At 43.0% G+C, this 18935-nt stretch overlaps 1 protein-coding gene across 3 annotated transcripts in view; it reads right to left on the bottom strand.

The window, feature by feature from the left end:
• The window catches only part of PLXNC1 (plexin C1), a 141605-nt gene that overhangs the window by 41631 nt on the left and 81039 nt on the right, over positions 1–18935 (bottom strand). For 2 of the 3 annotated variants that reach the window (XM_014841241.3, XM_070507058.1), the window contains 10 exons: positions 18011–18190; positions 15545–15614; positions 11849–12052; positions 11547–11732; positions 8909–9011; positions 5979–6077; positions 5573–5676; positions 2228–2266; positions 1867–1991; positions 385–583 (listed from right to left, as the gene is read on the bottom strand). In XM_014841241.3, coding sequence (XP_014696727.1) covers positions 385–583; positions 1867–1991; positions 2228–2266; positions 5573–5676; positions 5979–6077; positions 8909–9011; positions 11547–11732; positions 11849–12052; positions 15545–15614; positions 18011–18190 — 1309 coding nt within the window. The remainder of the gene's footprint in view (positions 1–384; positions 584–1866; positions 1992–2227; positions 2267–5572; positions 5677–5978; positions 6078–8908; positions 9012–11546; positions 11733–11848; positions 12053–15544; positions 15615–18010; positions 18191–18935) is intronic. The other variant, XM_044744568.2, reaches the window with a different exon arrangement.

Raw genomic sequence — 18935 nt, 5'->3', positions numbered from 1 at the left:
GTATTAAATTTCAGTTATGCAAGATAAATAGGTTCTAGAAATCTACTGTACAGCATATGCCTATAGATAACAACACTGTTTTGAACACTTAAATATTTGTTGAGAGAGTAGGTCTCATGTTAATTGTTCTTACCACAATAAAATTTTAAAAAAGAGAAAAGGAAAGTCTTACCTGAGGAAATTCTAAATGAATTACCTTTGTATAGGCCAGTTACAGCAAAAACAAGTTTTATTTTCCTATCTGCTCCTGACTAAAGACTAAAAGAGGGCGAATGCTGACACCCTGGAGGGCTCAGGACTTATCCCAGCTAAGACATCAGCATCTGCTAAAAATAACCACTGATTGTCTTACCTCTGACACTGCTGAGGGACGTTGACACTTACCCGCAGGAAACCAGAAAGGCAGACAGACATCCAGTTTGTGAGGAGTTTTTCCACCACGGACTCAGTGCGCCTTAGCATGAGTTTAGGCTGCATGTTACTGGACTGTTCCATCAAGTCCCGGGTCAGCACCTCCAGGATGCTAGTCAGGTAGACCAGCTTGGTTTGCAGTGCAATGGTTAAGAAGGAGGCAAACAGACACCTGTTTAAAAATGGAGCCTCGGTTACAATAGCCAAGACCTGGAAACACCTCAGCAGATGAATGGATAAAGAAGTTGTGGTGTATGTATATATGTACACACACAAACGCTCACATAATGGAATACTATTCAGCCATAAAAAAGGACATCTTGCCATTTGTGACAACATGGATGGAACTTGAGGGCATTATGCTAAGTGAAATAAGTCAGACAGAGAGAGACAAATACTGTATGATCTCACTTAAATGTGGAATCTAAAAAAAAAAAAAGGACCAAACTCATAGAAGAGATCAGACTTGTGGTTACCAGAGAGGAGGGTGGGTGGGTGGAGTTGGAGGAGAGGAGGGGAAATTGGAGGAAAGTGATCAAAAGGCACAAACTTCCAGTTATAAGATAAATAAGTACTGAGGATGTAATGTACAACATGACGATCACAGTTAACACTGTCTGTATGCTGTATTGAAAAGTTGCTAAGAGAGTAGATCCTAAAAGTTCTCATCACAAAAAAATTTTTTTTCTTTTTTCTGTTTCTGTATCTGTAGGAGATGATGGATGTTAACTAAACTTATTTTGGTAATCATTTTGCAATATATGAAACTCCAGTCATCATGCCGTACATCTTAAGCTTATACAGTGCTGTATGTCAACTATATCTTTATAAAACTGAAAGAAAAAAAGAAGAAGATATACATAACAAAGAAGCACGAAAAAAAAAAGAGCTTGGTCAACGGGGTTAACCGCCAGGCGTGGCTGGGCTCGATGCTGACGGTAGTTTCCGTGGAAGTTCAGGAGACAGTGGGGTGCTGTCCTGCGGGCACTTTTGTTTTGAATGTCTAGCTTCCAACCACCTTTGTCCTCGATCCATAAAAACCACACACCAATGTTAACCTGAGGACATTTTACGTGTTTTCAGCACTTAAACTTCAAACTAGAGTGGTAACAAGCAGTGAATATCTTTCCCGAATTTTCAGGGTGTTTTTAAAAATAGAAAATAGCACTTCTGCTTTTTTGATTCAAGACTCAGGCTTCTTCTTGGTGTTGGGGTTTTTCAGGGTGTTTTTTAGGGGTGGTGGTTGTATATGTGTGTGTCTTCAAAATAGAATTTTTGTCGGGGTGGTGTGACCTGCAATGGAGGCATCATGGCTGGGTGACCACCCAAGCAAACAGCCTCTGCATTAAAACATGTTCTCAAGATACCAGTTCAGGCTGCGGTTTGGAAATCAAATGAGGGGCTCAGGTTTTCTCTACTTACTGACTTTCAAAATATAAACAAATTGACTAATACCTGTCCTTCACTGAAAAGTTCTTCTGCTTTTCAAGGGTGTGGATGACAGTAACAAGGAAACTTTTATTACAAATTAGGGCATCCAAAGCTGTGAGACTTTCATTCTTGTCGTTGGCATCTCTGTTCTGAAAAAAAATGTATATAATATAATATAATATAATATAATATATAAACTTAAAGTTAGAAAGTAGATCCACAATGGGTTTTTCCAAGACAATGAATTATTTCATATTGAATTCATGATCCCAAAAAACCCAAAATACAAAGTCAAAGTAATAATGGAGATGATGATGATGATGATGATGATGACACTATGACAGGCAGGCACTGATGGGCTAAAAATGAAAACTTATAGACTTACATGCATATCTTCAGTGAAGATGTGTGTGAAGCCACCTGACTGAGAGGAAGGAGACACTTTTATTATTCATAACATCCAAAGGAAATGAATAGTGTATTTCTGTTATAATACCCAAGTCCGTTTTAATAAAGTAGAGACACTATTTGCTAATCTGAAGAGCCCCTGGGTTTACACTCATTGTGTCTTCTCTAATACATAATAGAGAGGGATTCAGCTCTCAAGAAACACCGATGAATTCTGAAGGCCTCTAAGAGGAATAACTGTCATTGCATCAGCCCCAGTTTTGGTAGATGAAGGCATCTTGCACTTTCAAAGAAGTCCCTCAAAAGCTAAAGCAGTGGTGGTTAAAGAATGAGGCATCTGTGCAGACCACTCCTCAGGCAATTACCTTCTAAGGATAAACACTGAATTATGTCGCTAAGTTTTTACAAGTCTTAGCTTAGGAATATCTACTGTCTCGATACACGACGTTATTCATGAGGGGGTGGAGTGGGGCGGTTAAAAGCTAGAATCTGGAGCCACACCACTTGGGTTCCTTTCTGGTTTTATCACATACTGGTAACGTGACTTTCGACAAGTTATTTAACCTCTCTCTGTCTGATTTTCCTCATCGGCCATGGGGACGCTAAACATTCCCACCTCACAGGCTCGGTGTGAAAATAAAACGAACGAGCGCACTGTCAGTTCTCTAGGGCAGCTGTTATTATAGTTTTTATCACTAATTTATAGCAAACTAGACCACAATGCTGTTGTCCTGCTGGTTTCTAAAAATATTTTTATGTGCTATGCCTATGTAGCTCTTAAATATAAACTTTTAAAGTTGAGTTTTCTTTTCAAAAGCATCATAAATCTTATTGGAATTAAATGATTACATTTTTAAAAGCATGCTGAGGACCAGTTTAAATGAGTCAACAGAATGAAAATATAAACTCCAACATTCAGGTTTTTCTCTCTTTTTTGGTAATAATTGAAACTTTAGGCTATTTTTATATGTTATTAAAAGAAATTTCTTCTGCAGAGAATTTTTGCTTTATAGTTCTTGATTTGTTAGACCAAGCAGAAGGCCTCAAACTATTTTGGTCATACTCTGTCCTACTGATAAACACAAATCACCCCTCGGTTTACATTTCTAGTTCCTAACGTCTGCTGAATCAACTTTCCGTAGATGGGCAGTTTAAACAGAGCGATTCTTGACCTTAAATAGGGAAATGCAACCCAGCTCCCTGTTTCACTCAAATTTCCCTCTTCTAGAAGGTTAGATGCTCTGTTACCCTTATTTCTTCTCCTAGATTCAGCAAAACGAAGCAATCACGGTAATGAAAAGCAAGGCTTTAAAAGTCAAAACCAAACAGCAAGGCAAAGAACCAGCACTGGGAGCACCTTGGCCCCAGCCAACCTAGAATCTCCTCTGGGCCTTGCCTACTGTTTGTTGTCTGGTAGGCGTCAACCACCCAAGTTCTCCGTCCACAGCCCAACCTCCAGGCCTAGGAAATATGGCCCCTGATCATCAGCAAAGGGCCTAAGTAACACAAGGACTTATTTGAAGCCTAGAATGCATTTCTACTGGCATTGTCCTAATACGTTCCCTTGTTCTATCTTTGCTTAATTATTATAAATTCAATTTGAACTTAGATCTTCTTGACAGGATTCTGATAAATTTATGCTTGTTTGTCCTGGGTCTTCTCCTTTAACGACTCCTTCTGACTTCTCTGTTTATGGCTTTCCAAGCTGCCTTCAAGATCATACATAAACCTGTGTTAAGTCAGTTTGGCTTCTTTCAACTCTTGGGATTTTTTCTTTTAAATGCTCAACTTGCAACAGTGTTCCTTTGCCTTCATCACTCTACCTTGTCCCTGATGACTGAATTTAGAAGATGGGAAAATTTCTTTTTCAGGCCACAGAATACTTTCTTTAGCACTCAAGGGCAATCATTAACTGTAAAAGCCCACACAGTACTCATGTGGACGGTAGAAATCACTGTTACTTTATTGCTGTTAAATTCTTAATGGGGATCTCAGATAGCTGGGAAATAAGACTCGAGATGCAAGCTTTGCTGAGGCCTTGCACAGTCATCCTCATTCAGGGAATTAACTCCCCTCCCCAGGCCATGTCCCGATGTAGAATTGGAGGAGGTGGCAAATGGCAAGTCTTGGTGCCTGGTACTCTTGGAGGATAAGTTTAAAAAAAAAATACAAGTGCAAAAAACTGAAGTCTTATTTACAGGCTTCTTGATTTACAACACTAAGGCATGGACAAAAAAAATATGGTAGGTGTTTTATGGAGGCGTCCCAGCCTCCAGACACAGCATCACATATCGTGGTGTCCACTTCTAGAATTATTACGAAACTGGAAATTGCTTACTGCATGTGTCTGGGTTTCTGAACTCTAGGCTTCTGGCCAAAAGTTGCTGAGAAGCTTCTGGTAAGGTGATACAAGCTCTCTTTTGACCTGGAGAGATTTCCGGCCTTGCTTAGAAGTCCAAGTTTAAATATAATAATTAGTGTTGATGTGCTCTAGAGGTTGGGCCTCTCTGTGGTTACCAGTTCTGGATAAAAAGGGCAATATGGTGGAGCTGGGGTATCAGGATGTGGAGGTGATGATAAAGGAATGACTACACCTCACCAAAGACTTGGGAGGGTGAACGAAGAAGGCTGAGTGAGCGGGTGAGAAAATGGAGGTGTGAGAACAGAAGTGAGACCGAAAACCCAAAGGGTTAAGTAGACTAGACTTGGTGTCCTAGAACAAATTAATTAATCACTTCTTGCAGCTATTTCTACCAAATGAGGATGACAGGAACGGATCGGCTACAGAACAACTGCTGAAGAGAACCATGAAAGCTCTACATCGCTAAAAATGGCTGTTATCAACTCAAATTCTACATATGTCTACTCTCCTCCCTCTCGGCCAACAGTTCTTTTCATTTCCAATTGAGAAGTAATAGTGAATAATCTAGTAGCTGCAATGTAAGTCATGCAGATAAACACAACAAATTGGCCAGCCCACAATTTATTGATTTTTAAATAAACCAGCTCGCTTCCCAGCTACCAATTCAGTTCTAAACTGGTAGTAAAATAAAGCAAAAATCATCACTCTGCACTTCTGCCCCTCCTAGGTTTTTGTTACTGGACAAAGAGTAATTGCCAGTGACCCATCACTGCTTAAACCCTAATCAATCCAATTAATAATTCCCCTCCTGCCCGCTCTGCTCAAACTTAAGCCATTATTTTGTACCAAGCGCATCCTCTACAGCTGCCTCGGAAGCAAACACCCATGTTGACAATAGCAACAAGCACCTTCATTATTATTCGAGACTCAACCTTAGGAAGATGATCAACGCTCTTTTACCTCAGGGAAGAAAGTTCTCAGAGCAAAATGTTTGTAGTCAAGGAAGGGAACAGTTCCAAAACTATCAACCACATCCAATTTATCCATCTGCAGCTCAGCAAAGCCTGCAAAACAGAATCCCAAGAGCAACATTTTAACTCAACAAACAATGGATAAGATCTTCTGCTGTTTTGTCTAACGCGGAGTACGACCTTGGTTTTCATTAAAGAAGAAACAATAGATAATTACTTGGTTGGCTGCAGAGAAGAGCTGAAATAAAACCCAGAGCCAGACCCAGACCCTGCTGTTCAGTTGGCTTCTACTATCCAACAGCTCTCATTACTGTGGCCGCCTCCATTTAAGGGTATTAAAAAAAAATGACAATAAAAAAGGCTTGTTTTTCTACAAATAAAATTTTGGAGCCTACCGTCACGAATCTCTTTCCGGAGCTCGCTCTCCAGGAGCTCCAGCTGTTGGCTCTGTTTGCGACTTAACTCCTTCGATTTGTGCCTGGTCACCCCCACAGCTGTTGAGGAGACAGAGGAGCAGCATCAGATTGACATGCTAACTTACAAAACAAAAAGGAAAACGGAAAACCCACCTCCACAGTTCTTTTACAGCGAGAGAGACAGAGACAGAGGGAGAGAGAAAAAGAACAGCACTAAGAGGTGAAATGTATAAAAAGAAAAATCCCCAGTGAGGAGTCACTCTGAAGAGGAGGATGCTAAAAGCAACAGAAAAACAAAAAACTACTCATCTTAAGAGTAAAAACTAAATCAAATAACCTTCACTTGTAACCAGAGATCCCAGATGGCTGAAAAATAATGAAACAAGCCAAGTTTCCCTACAGCCACAGGTCACTTATATTGTTCCATTCTTTTTTTAATGTTTCTAAACATCCCTGCAGAAATAAAGTTGAGCCGCAAATGCAGAAAGAAACCACAGATCCACAGTTAGCCACATAAGCCAAACTTGCATAGATCAAATGGAGGGACATGATGAGTGGTCCACAGTGAACCCCTGTATCTGGATATTGCTTTTTTCTCCATTTCCTCTTGCTTCTAACTGTGCTGTAGAGGCAGTAAACCGAACAGGTTCAGCGCTTGGGTTCACGTCCCTGCTCTGCCATTTACTAGCTGTGTGCCCTTGGGTAAGTTCCTTCGCATCTCTGTGCCTGGCTACCTTTTCTTTCAAAGTACCTACCTCATTGTGATGTTGAGAGGATTACAACAAGTAACTCACAGAAAGCATTTAGAACTTATTTTTTAAAAAGTATACTCAACAATTGTCAACAATCATTATTGTTCTGGAAAGTTTTTCCTCTTTTAACAGAAATTTCATGATAATAGGACCCTGCTACCCGTATATGTAAACGATGCTGGAGGAAACAAAATTAAATACAGTTCTTCCCTAGACCACGTCACAAAATCAACAGTCTCACCTACAACGTGCGTTGTGCATCTTCAAGAAAGGGTGAGGCACGCGGTGATTCCCAAACTTACTTGACCATGGAACCCCTTTTTCCAGAAGCACGACTTAGGACTATGGTTCCTCAGGCTGCACTTTGGGCAACACTGGCTCACTGCGTGCAGGGGAAGCTAGCGGGCCACATCCATAAAGCAGTGAGCTTTTCGTGGCTGCAATCTCCAGGGGAAGCCACAGCAGGGATGTTTTGGAGGTGGCAGGCCTAGGCCAGGTGGGTTTAGTGTTTGCACTAACGATGCGATTGATGGACTAAAGAGCACACTTACTCGAGCTGCTGATGACACCTGTCTTCCTGGAAACACGGTAAGAAGGGGAGGAGAATTTTAAAGGGCTTTGCAGATACCAATGACACCAAAAGCAACGTGTCAAATTGAGCCCACTTTATGCTTTAAGCATAAACAGTCTCTACAAACAACATGAAGGGAGAGGAATGGACAGCCACAGAGCCCAGGAAGAGATGAGAGGTTTCCAGTAAGTCACAAAGTGGATGTGACTCTGTGGTGAGACTGATATATCTATGGCTGCTTCCTAGCAGTGGATTCTCAAAATGGAGCCCAGCATTTAGAATTTACAAGTAATCTTACTCGAAGTCAGCACCAGCCAGGACTTTATGAAACTATCAAGCCCAATTCTGGATCCCAGATACATAATAGGGTGGACAACTTGGGGAGAGTATAAAAAATACCTGAAATGATCATCAACAGGGCAAAACAGGGTGTGTGCAAAATAAATTCATTCCCTCAGGCCAGTTAATCATACACGTACGTCTTTCCCTTACTGGATTGAGAAGCACCCAAGAGGAAGGACCAGGCCTTCACTCATCTTCTCCAGTTCCAGAGACTTGCACAGTTATTAGCCACGTAACAGGTGCTCAATAAACACAAGGTAAACGGATGCAGGGATGGAGGAGTGAATGTGGGAGGAAGTGAGTATATGGAAGGAGATATTAGCAACTATAAACAGAAAACATCAGAAAGGCATTCCCTGTGTGAAATCAAGGAATATGAAGTGCTACACTAGTTGTGGAGAAGAATTCTTTTTTTCTAAGAAGACAAGAGGAAACAGGCTTAAAATGAAAAGGAGCTCAGAACTAGAGGTCACAAACTAAATGGCTACAGGACCGTTGGCCTGGGTGGAGACCATAGGGAGTGGTGGAGACTGTGGCAAAAACCCAGTGAACACACGCCTTCTCTCAAGGGGCAGCTGCTACTCAGCTCTAGCAAACTGATACTATGGAAAAACTGAGATCCAATAATCCATATTTTCCAAATTTTCAAGAGATTTTTTAAAAATGTGAATTAGCAAATTTTAAAATGTTGTTTTAAAAAATACTGTGTGGGCCAAACAAAACACAGCAATGGGCCAGATTCAGCCAGCGAGCCATCACCAGGGGATTGCTGTGCTTGGATGAGCCTTGGCATGCTTTAATACTTGGTACAGATCACACTTCTAAAATATAGTTCTACCAGGAAAAGCAGGGCTGGGGTGGGGGTGGGGGTGGTGTTTGGTGGGGGTGAGGAGGCAGGAAGAGATGACCTAGTCCTGGGAGTCCAAATCCCAGAGAATTCTGAGGGAATAACGTAAATAGGACATTGTCATCACAAGTCAAAGGATGGGGGAAGCAAAGTGGATGATATTTCTCAAACACCAAGATACCATCTTTCTAACCCAGTCTTTTATTAATGAAGCATCCTAAAAAAGGTTCAGAAAGCCCTCCATGCATACCTATCATTCCTTGCCCAAAGTTTTGATCTGGGTTTTCACCCATTAATACTTAATTGGAGAAAACAGGCCCTGGAAGCTGAAAGTCTGCCTGCCTGACGTGAGGCCCCAGGGAGTAATTTCTCTGACAAAATTAAACAGGGCACTTACCAAAAATGACAATCACTAGCAAGACGGGAAGCACAATCAGAAAATACCAAGGGGAAGGAACCGATTCCCGCTCCACAAAGAGCTCCAAGTTTCCCAGTTTGACCTGATGGGACAAAGAGTGTCATTAGACCCCACCGAGTTGGGTACCATATTTATGTACACAGTTTTTTTCCCCAATAGTTTTCCCCAAGATACAAAAAGAAGTGATGAGCTAGTTAGGCTATCTGAGCTCAAGTCTCATCTCTGGGGCAGATTAGCTATGTGACCTTGAACAAATCAAGAACATTCTCTGTGCCTCAGTTTCTACATATGTCAGTTGAGGTGTGCTGAACTAGACCTAGAGATTTTTTTTTTTTTTAAATTGGCACCTGGGCTAACAACTGTTGCCAATCTTCCTCTTTTTTTTTTTCCCCTGCTTTATCTCCCCAAACCCCCCCTGTACACAGTTGTATATCTTAGTTGCCGGTCCTTCTAGTTGTGGGATGCGGGACGCTGCCTCAACGTGGCCTGATGAGCAGTGCCATGTCCGCACCCAGGATCAAAACCCTGGGCCGCCACAGCGGAATGCGCGAACTTAACCACTGGGCCACGGAGGCGGCCCCTAGACCTAGAGATTTTAAACTTTGGTCCTCTTTGCCCTGGGGGTTTAAAGAGTTGGTACCCTGTGGATGAGAAGCCCCCTTACCCTTCAACTAAGGAAGTAACTCGACTTTTCTCTCTCCTACATCTTCTGTCTCCTTAGCAGGCCTATTTTGAATGAAACATTTTGGGGTGAAAACCAGTCTGGCAACGCTGCTTAAGTGATGATGCCTGATGGCCTCTTCCAGTTTTGGCATCTTTTGGTTATACAAGTTTTGTAAAACTTATAAAGGGAAAAACGCTATATCAAATCTTATTTTTGCACGGATGTACATACCAGCATTAAGGCACATTTCCACACCCGGCTGCCCCTGTGGAGTGGAGGCATTGGAGCAAGGCAGCCGGAGCAGAGATTCTCAACCCAGAGAGCCCGGGTCCTAAATCTCAGCTTTGCCACCTGCTCACCTTACCAGCTATAAGAGCTTGAGTTAGTTACTCAACCATCCAGTCCTCACTTCCCTCTAAATCTAAATCTAAAATGGGATGTCGACAGTGCCTCTTTGTGGGGTTGTCTGAAGACTAAGTGCACTGTGTCATTTACGTAAGTCAGCTCAAGGCACTCCTGCTCAAGACTCTCCGGTGGCTTCCCAGAGCTCAAAGCCAAGGCCTCACAATGGCCCACAAGGTCGCGAGGATCTGCTGCCTCTTCCCGCTCCCTCCGTGATCTCTTAACCTCCTCAGAACATTCCCCTTGCTCCCTCCGCTCCAGGGCACTGGCCTCCTTGTTGCTCCTCAAATACACCAGGCAGGCTCCCGGCTCAGGACCTTTGCAACCTGCGGTTCCCTTTGCCTAGAACTCTCTACCCTAGATAGCCCACAGCGCATTCTCTCTTCTCCTAGAGGGCCTTATTCAAACGTCATCTTCACAGCCCACCATCGTAAAGCTTGCCACGCCGCCCCCAGGCTCCTTGTCCCGTCCCTGCTTCACTTTTCTCCATAACAACTGCCACCATGTAACTTTTTTTTTAATTTATTTTTTATTTTTTTTATTTTTTTACTACCTGTCTCTTTAGGTCATCTCCATCAAGGCAGATTTTTTGGGTCTGTTTTCTTCTTTGCCATGTCCCCATCACAGCGTAGGCACTCAGGAACTACTCCACGAATGATGTAGAAGGCTAGCATGGATGCCTCTTAACTAACTTCACATGTGGGAGCGCTTGTGAGTTTAGTTGTTGTTACTGATTTTAGAATTATTATTGTCCCCTTTACCACACAACAGGTGGACAAAGGGAGGCTCAGCAAAGCCAAGTGACTTATCTAAGGCCACACAGCTACTAACCGGTGAAGGTGGGACATGAGCACATTTTTGCTTTGCCTTCCAGTCTGGTGTTCTTTTTTCTTGCCCTTTATCCAATTATTTATGACTCTAGATCATTAAGCATTTTTTTCAGTCTAGACTGTGCAGAGCCTCCTATGGCCTGAACACTATCAAGCGAGACTTCTAAAATGTTTCCTTTCCCAGTGGTCTCACATCTTTACTGTGGGACATAAATAGACCAGCGAGGGACCCTCAAACATGTCTGGGAAGAGATTAATCGCAGTGAGTGTGACTTTACAGTGGAAGAGGAGCCCAGGACCCCCAGATCTTCTGGTCTCCACTAGACTTGAATGCTGCCCTGAGTGTGCTCAAGAGGCCTGCATTTGTGGTTTCTGCTAAGACATGTCACCTCTGCATTTGGGAAAAGAGTGACAGCTCATTCGTCAATGGGTCTAGAGATTCAGCTCGCAGATGCCACAGTCTAAAGTACGGCTAGAACAAGAGCTATCAAGCTCCTTAGTATTATAGACAATGGTGTGTTCAACGCTTTGACATTCGAATAGGCACATGGATGGATGCTGCTGGCTATTTTGGAGGAATTATGCTTGGGCTTGCAATGCCAGCTTTGTTTATCTTCTACTTAAAGTGAAGATCTAAAGATTCCCGAGAGAGTACATTCTGGTTTCTGGTTTGGCCAAGGAATTACCGAAATAAGGTAAAAATAATAGATGGGTGACTCACGCGAACTTTCTCGGAGGAGCTGGCAATGCTGCTTGCAGCCGTGATGCCTTTAATTTTGCAGAGGATGGTGGTAAGATCTTGATTTCTAGTAATATTTTCAAAACTGCAATTTAATGGCGGATTTTTCCCACGGAAGAGAGTAATTTCAATATCTTTCTTGGAAATGTTGAAGTTATCATTTTCTTTCTGTGAAGAACAAAGAGAAGATGAAGAAATCAGGGCGCATGCAGAAACTCACAAACACGAGCACACCTTTCCAGCTGGGGCGGGGGCCCGGCTCACACGAAAAGAGAGAGACGTACTTGAATTCTTACTTCCAATTCTGTGTCCCCCTCAGGTTCAACCCGATACCCTGCAAATCTGGGGTCCTCGAGATAGCGCAAGCTGCCACAGTCCAGGTAAGTGTCCTGAACCCTCAGCTTCACAGTGACATTCGGATGCACTTTGGAATTCTTTAAATTGGGGGCTAAAAACGTGCAGTAAGTCGCCATGCAATATTCAGGGACCTGAGGGAGAAGAAAAGAGCATTGTGACAACTTCATTAATGAATCCCAGCTCAGAGATTTAAGAGCTAAGTGACCTGGGCAAGTGAACTTCTCTGTGCTTCTGTTTTCTCAGCTGTAAAATGGGGCCAGCAATACATGCTACCCTTACAGGGTTGAATTAACCCTAAATCAAATTGAACGAGATGAGGGCTCGTTAAAATAAATAAGCGCTACATTAAATGGGATTATACATGCAAAAATGCTTAGGACAGCACCTGGCACGCAGTAAGCAATCAATGAATGCTAATATTATTATTAATATTTTTAGCAATAATGAAAGCAGTCAAAAGGTTATGCAATTGGAAAAAAAGAACACAGAAAAGAGTCTAGAGAAAGGGGAAGACTTTGCACCAATGGGCCTGTGTGTCCTTCAAACCATAAAGACTGAGTCCCAGGAAGCCACGGGAAAGGAGGAAACATCTCTCAGCCAGGCCGGCTGCGGGCCTGCGTGCTGCTGGCTGCATCACTCTCTGCTGGGGAACCTCCTGCAGCGCTCTGCAGAAATCACTAACCACAAAGAGGAGAAGGCTTTGCAGGCCTAACAGAAAATGGGAGCAATCAAAGTAAAAGGGACCATGTGTCCCCCATGAGTGAAGACCATGAAGACTGGAAACGAGGCAGAAAGTGGGGCCCACTTTACAGGTTTATTAAAAACGGACAAACATAAATACTGTCATTTTCAGGTGCAGAGAGACAGGCAGAGAAAGCTGGTGGGAAACGGGAGGTGACAAATGTTTTTAAAAAAGAGCAACTGAAACTCGTGAAAACAAGTTTGTCAGGTGGAGAAGTTTTCCTCCTTTTTGTTTTGCTCTCTTATACTGGATATTAGGGTAGGAAAAGGCAGTAGCTAGGAAATCTGATGCAAAGTGCTGAGATCTGGGCATTAAAACCTTCATTCCTGGCCTAGCTTGGTGGTGCAGTGGTTAAGTTCACATGTTCCGCTTCGGTGGCCCAGGGTTCACCAGTTCAGATCCCGGCTGCGGATCTATGCACAGCTTGGCACGCCATGCTGTGGTAGGTGTCCCACATATCAAGTAGAGGAAGATGGGCACAGACATTAGCTCAGGGCCAGTCTTCCTCAGCAAAAAAGAGGAGGATTGGCAGCAGATGTTAACTCAGGGATAATCTTCCTAAAAAAAAAAAAACACCAAAAAATCCTTCCTCCCTCTTAACTCTTTTCCAAACTACCGCCCTTAGTCTCTCATTCACATTTCTGGTGATAAGACGAAAACCACGAAACCCACTGCCTGCACCAGCTCAGCAGCCGTAACCCCATTAGGCTGGTTTTTTACTGAAGATGCCTTCTAAAAAGATTACTGCTGATGGGGTTGCCCTAACCTCATTATCCTCAACTCTCTAAATTTCCATACTAGTGACCAGCTCCCATTGTCTGAAATGCTCTTTTTCTCTAGGTTCTGAGCAGCTTCTTGGTCACCTTCCCAGGCCATCTTATTCTCTTTCAGTCCTTAAAATGAAGCTACTCTGCAAGATTCCGTCCTAGGCGCTCTTCTCTTCTTCCTTTCTGCTCTCGCTCCCATGGTGTTGTTCTGATTCTCCCTTTAATGACAGACAATGCTACAAAGATGATCCGATTCTCTCCAGCCCCACCATCTCCCCAGCACTCTAGAACGGCCCTACTGACAACAGCCCAATGGAATGCTCAGTCCAGAGGACCTGCTGACATCTCAAACGTACCTGAACATTTGCATTAGCATCCTCATTGGTCTCCCAGCATCTTCTCCATTACTGACTCTGCAAATGATCCCATGCACCATTGCCAAAATAATCATCACAAAAGTTGCCTATTCTCACGTCACTCCCCGCTCAAAGATCTTGCATTGCTCCCTGCTGCCTACAGAATTAAGGGCAAAGTTTTCGGTCTGACACTATCTTATGGCCCAAAGTAGTTTTCCAGCCATCTCTCTTACTCATTCCCGACACAGCCTCTAGATTCCAGCTGAGCAGAACACACTGATACTGCCACCACAGGCTTGTGAGTAACCTGTCCTCGCCTCTCCATCTAAAATTGCCTCCCTGCTTCCACCTGTCCAAGTCCTACCCATCCTGCTCCACTCCGCAGACACTCTTCATTCCATCCATCTTTAATTCCTCTTTCATGTGGCATCACAGTGCCCTCTTGGACCTAACGGGGTTTCTGAGCTGGAAGGGAATCAGAGGACCTAGAACTTGACGACATCCTGTGCTCTCAAGTTTCAACCCAGTGGATATTTGCAATCTTCCACCATGAAAGCAATATGACTATCGCATTTATCGTTTGTCCTCGCACTCAACAAAATTATTCGCCCACAGTAGGTGCTCAGTAAGTTCCACTTGATTTAGGAGCAGCACTGGGGAGGGAGAGCAAGTCCACTCACAAATCCAGGCAACGCCTCTGGTCAGAGGTTGATCTGAACGAACCATTCAATGGGATGTGTTCAGTTCACATCACGGAGATCTGGCCTGGAACCAGATACAATCAGAGGCTTGGAACTGGCTTTGAAGTGTGTCTGTAGGTGGCCGTGTGCACTACAGGCTGTAAGGATGACTTAGGAAGGCCTCCCGTATCTAGGCCTGAAGCCACACTGGTCCCAAGCAGAGGCCAGGTCTGTGGCTGCCTGCAGACCCATCAACTTCGGCAGGAAGTGGTCAGACTGGGCCCCAGAAAAGCTGCTACTCTCACATCTCTCATCAAAGAAAGAGAGAAAGGGGAAGAGAGAATGGGAAGAACATTCAGGAAGAGTTTAGAAGTGTACTCAGAGGCCCCAATCCATGTCTGAAAGCCATCATTTCCCCTCTTCCTCCTGGTGTCAGAAGCTTCAATCTGGAGGCTCCAGAGAGAGTGACAAGGCCCATGGGTGACTTGTGTTGGTGTAAGAACTGGGTGAGGGGTGGGGACCAGACCCCTGAGTGAGGAGACGAAAGGCAAGAGGAGGCAAAGTCAGAAGGAAGGGACCAAATTGGGTCAAAGAGACATGGCAAGAGAAGAAGCAGCATATGACAAGATTTCTGGGATGTTAGTAGGTCACTTAACCTCTGAACCACAGCTCTCTCTCTGCAGAGAGAACACTACCACCTACACTGCACAGAAATGTGGTTCTTTCTTTCCATCATCCTCAGCCACTCACGAGGCATGCTCACACATACTCATAAACATTGTCTCCTTAAAGTGACTTGCCACAAATCACACATGGAGGAGACGCCAGGTCTTGTCATACCAAGCTCATCTCTCTTTCCTCTGTGCCACAACCTGAAACACTCAACTACAAGTATAAGGTCTTAATATTCCCACACTGGCACAGATGGTATATATCATGCAACACGCAAAAGTTTATACTATCAAAGGCCTAGAAATAAAACCAATCCCCCAAGATATTTTAGTGTGATGAGAACAAAATCATCCTTGAGAATATTACTACAAAGCAGCTAAAGACTTACATTTATGTTTCCTCTTACCTCATGTGAAATGATTAACTTGTCGATTACATCAAAATTTCTGCCCATGATGGTTATATTTTGACCACCACTGAAAGGAAAAAAGCAACAATAGGAGTTTCATGGTAAACATGCAGGTATTTTTTATGAACAAAGTTATCAATTTACTCACATTTAATATTGAACTCAATTATGTTTGAGAGCAAATTAGTGAATTTTAATTTCAAATACTGGACCATTTTAGAAGTCTTTTAAGGATACTGTCCACAAATTCATAGTTTTTAAGATATATAAATATAAAAATTCAAGCCAGATCCTGTTTTACTTCTAGGAAAATGCTCAAATTCTTTTATGGAATTTTGAGTTTTGTTGTGTCACGTTGCCACATATAATCAGATCATCAGCTGTACCTTGAAAAGGTTTAACTAAACAGAATTTTTTTTGATTGCTGTTTAATCTATATGAAGATTCTTCAATCTAACAATTTTCAAAATCAAACTCTCAACCTACCAATTATATTTTATTTAGAGAGACAGGGAACACTTTGGACAAGGTAAAATTATAAATGTCATTAAAAGTATAAATTCTTATTTCCTAAACCATATAAATAGCAGCTACGTTCTATCTCTCCAAAACCAAGCCAAAGGATTTCACACATTCTCGGCGCATAATCACATATAAGCAAAGTGGTCATTAGATGTGAAATAAACAGCTGCCCACAGATCTGGCTGCCCTAGCCCCCCATCCACGTAGGTCACCAGACGCATTCCAGGGGACAGAAACTGGGTATGTCAGCTCCGTAGGCTGGCTGAACCCTTGATAACAAGACCAGAAGGCGGGCACAAGCGGGTCGGTCTGTGTAGGGCAGAGGGAGGACACTAAGCCTTGAACCTTCCAGTCATGAGGTGGAAGGGCTGAGCTGGCCTCAAGCCAGCCAATCACCATTACTAGAAAACCAAGCCAAGAGTGCTCTGCTGATAGCCAGACGGCAGAGCTGCGTTCTTGCTCAAAGGGCAGCCACCCAGGAGCACCGAGAGACAAAGGCTCAGAATGTCACAGGTGACTGGACATTAAGAAGCCTCTTATTTTATGGAAAAGCAGAACACGGTGGTAGCTCAGAGCACAGCACCGTGGGCCAGAGCACCTGGGAGCCTGGGAGAGTGGTTTGAACGTTCCACGCCTCAGCTTCCTCATCTGGAAAAGGGGCTCCCCATAGTAGACCTCTTTGGCTTGTGAGGATTAACTGAATCAACAGATGTAATACACCAGGCACATGGGGAGTGCCACACCAATGTTCGCTTGTATTTATAGGAAGGATTTAGACCCAGAGGGGGGAATACCATGCTAGAGTCTTGGTTTTAACATTTCAGTGTTCCTCATGCCACTGTTATGGGCTGAATTGTACTCCCTTCTCAATTTTATGTGTTGAAGTCCTAACGCGCAGTACCTCAGAATGTGACTGTATTTGGTGACAGTGTCTTTAAAGAAGTGATTAAGGTTAAATGAGACCATTGGGGTTGGCCCTAATCCAGTATGACTCGTGTCCTTATAAGAAGATGAGATTAGGACACAGACACCTACAGAAGGAAGACCATGTGAGGTCACGGGGAGGAAAAGACGGCCATCGACAGGTCAAGGAGAGACGCCTCAGAAGAAACCAACCCTGCTGACACCTTGATCTTGGACTTCTGGCTTTGAGAACTGTGATGAAATAAATTTCTGTTATTTAAGGCACCCAGTGTGTGGTACTTTGTTATGGCAGCCCTCGCAGCTTAATATATCCATCTCTCATTTAATCTTAAATAAGAATATTAGAAGCGATTTTCCCTTTTTTTTTTTTTTTACAAAGCGTCATCTGTAGTTTCATCTAGATAGTACTTTGAAAATTAGCTTCACGCTGTGTTAGGTGAAGAAATATCTTTCAGCGATATTCTAAAACCTGAATGTGAATTTAAATTCCACTAGGGAGAGAATTTTTTTCCTTAATAAATTGGATTCATCTGGAAGAGTTTATTTTGGAATATCCATCTCTCACTTAGGCAGCATCTTTGAAATTTAGACAGCTCCTTATATTTCCCCCAAAGAATTCAAAACAGCTTACTCTAAAGGTTATAAAATGAAAAATGTAAGAAAGAAGAAGCCTTGCGTCATGGGCAGGAGTGAGACGTAGTAAAGAGAGTTATTATGTATCTGTATCAGAAATCTAGGCTAAGACACTTACTGCAACCGAACAAACATTTTAACATGAGTTCCCTGGCAGCCACAGTTAAGAGTAAAACAGGATACGCTCATAATGTTCACTGTGACAATGGGAAGCAACCTGCTTGTCAGATATGAATTTGTTTTCTAGGAATAAATCCTAAGAGGAATTCTGTGAGAGGAATTTAGATATGAATACTATTTCTACATTTATTTGAGTGAAATCCGATCTTTATGCATGTGACCCTTTTAACCACAAAGAGAGAAAAACATGAATCTAGAAAGTACCTGATCCAGGTGGTAGCAGGAAATATGAGGGAACAGTGGGGCAGAGCGATATAAGACAAGGGTCCCACAGAAGAACAGTTCCCGCCATCGAACTGGATACATACATCTTTCATTTCTTTTCTGCTTGATGGAAGAGAGAATTTCATATGGGTGTCATTTAGCACGTGACTAACCTGGATCCTAGAAAGGATAGAAAAAGAACTCTTAAGTCACACAGACACTTAGCACAATTGATTATGCAAGGTGACAGCATACGAATTTCACTTGAACTCTAACAGTTCAGGAACTATCAGAACAGCTGCAGGCAACTGCTGATTAATCAGGGGCCACTTACCCAGTCTGGGTAGTATTTGGGGCGGGGTTCCTCTTTCTTTTGTGCATTTTTATCTTTTCATTTGCATTTCCCTTAGAAGTGGGGGGAAAAAAGGAGATGTAACCCTTGCCCTTAAGAAGCCCTAACAGAAAGCGGAACATAGACTCGGCCTTGCAGTATATTAAGGAATTGTCGTCAACCATGTTGAGTATGATAAGGGCACTATCCTTATCTGTTAGACATATAAGTTGAAGTACTTAGGAACGAAAGGTTATGGTGTCTGGGATATGCTTTTAAAAAGTCCCAGCCAGCCCCCTTCCTTCCCCTCCAAAAAGGAGGAGGAGATAGATGAGACAAGACAACACGATGAAACAAGGCAAAATGTTGATGAGTTTTGAAGCTGGAGGATGGGTGCAAAGAGGTTCCTTACACATTTCTCTCTTGTGTATGTCTGGAAATTTGCATAAGGAAAAGCGTAAAAAAAGAAGTCCCAGGCAAGCAGTGGGAGGGTGGAACCCAACCCCGGGCACAGATGGGAATCTGCCATCCAAGGAGCAGAGAGCTAGCGACAAAAGTCCATGACAAACAGAGGAATATCTGAGTCAACCAGCA

Source organism: Equus asinus, chromosome 4 (assembly GCF_041296235.1).
Source record: "Equus asinus isolate D_3611 breed Donkey chromosome 4, EquAss-T2T_v2, whole genome shotgun sequence".
Taxonomy (NCBI): Eukaryota; Metazoa; Chordata; class Mammalia; order Perissodactyla; family Equidae; genus Equus; species Equus asinus.
The sequence above is the reverse complement of the archived record's forward strand: the minus strand, read 5'-3'. Positions and strand labels throughout refer to the sequence as shown.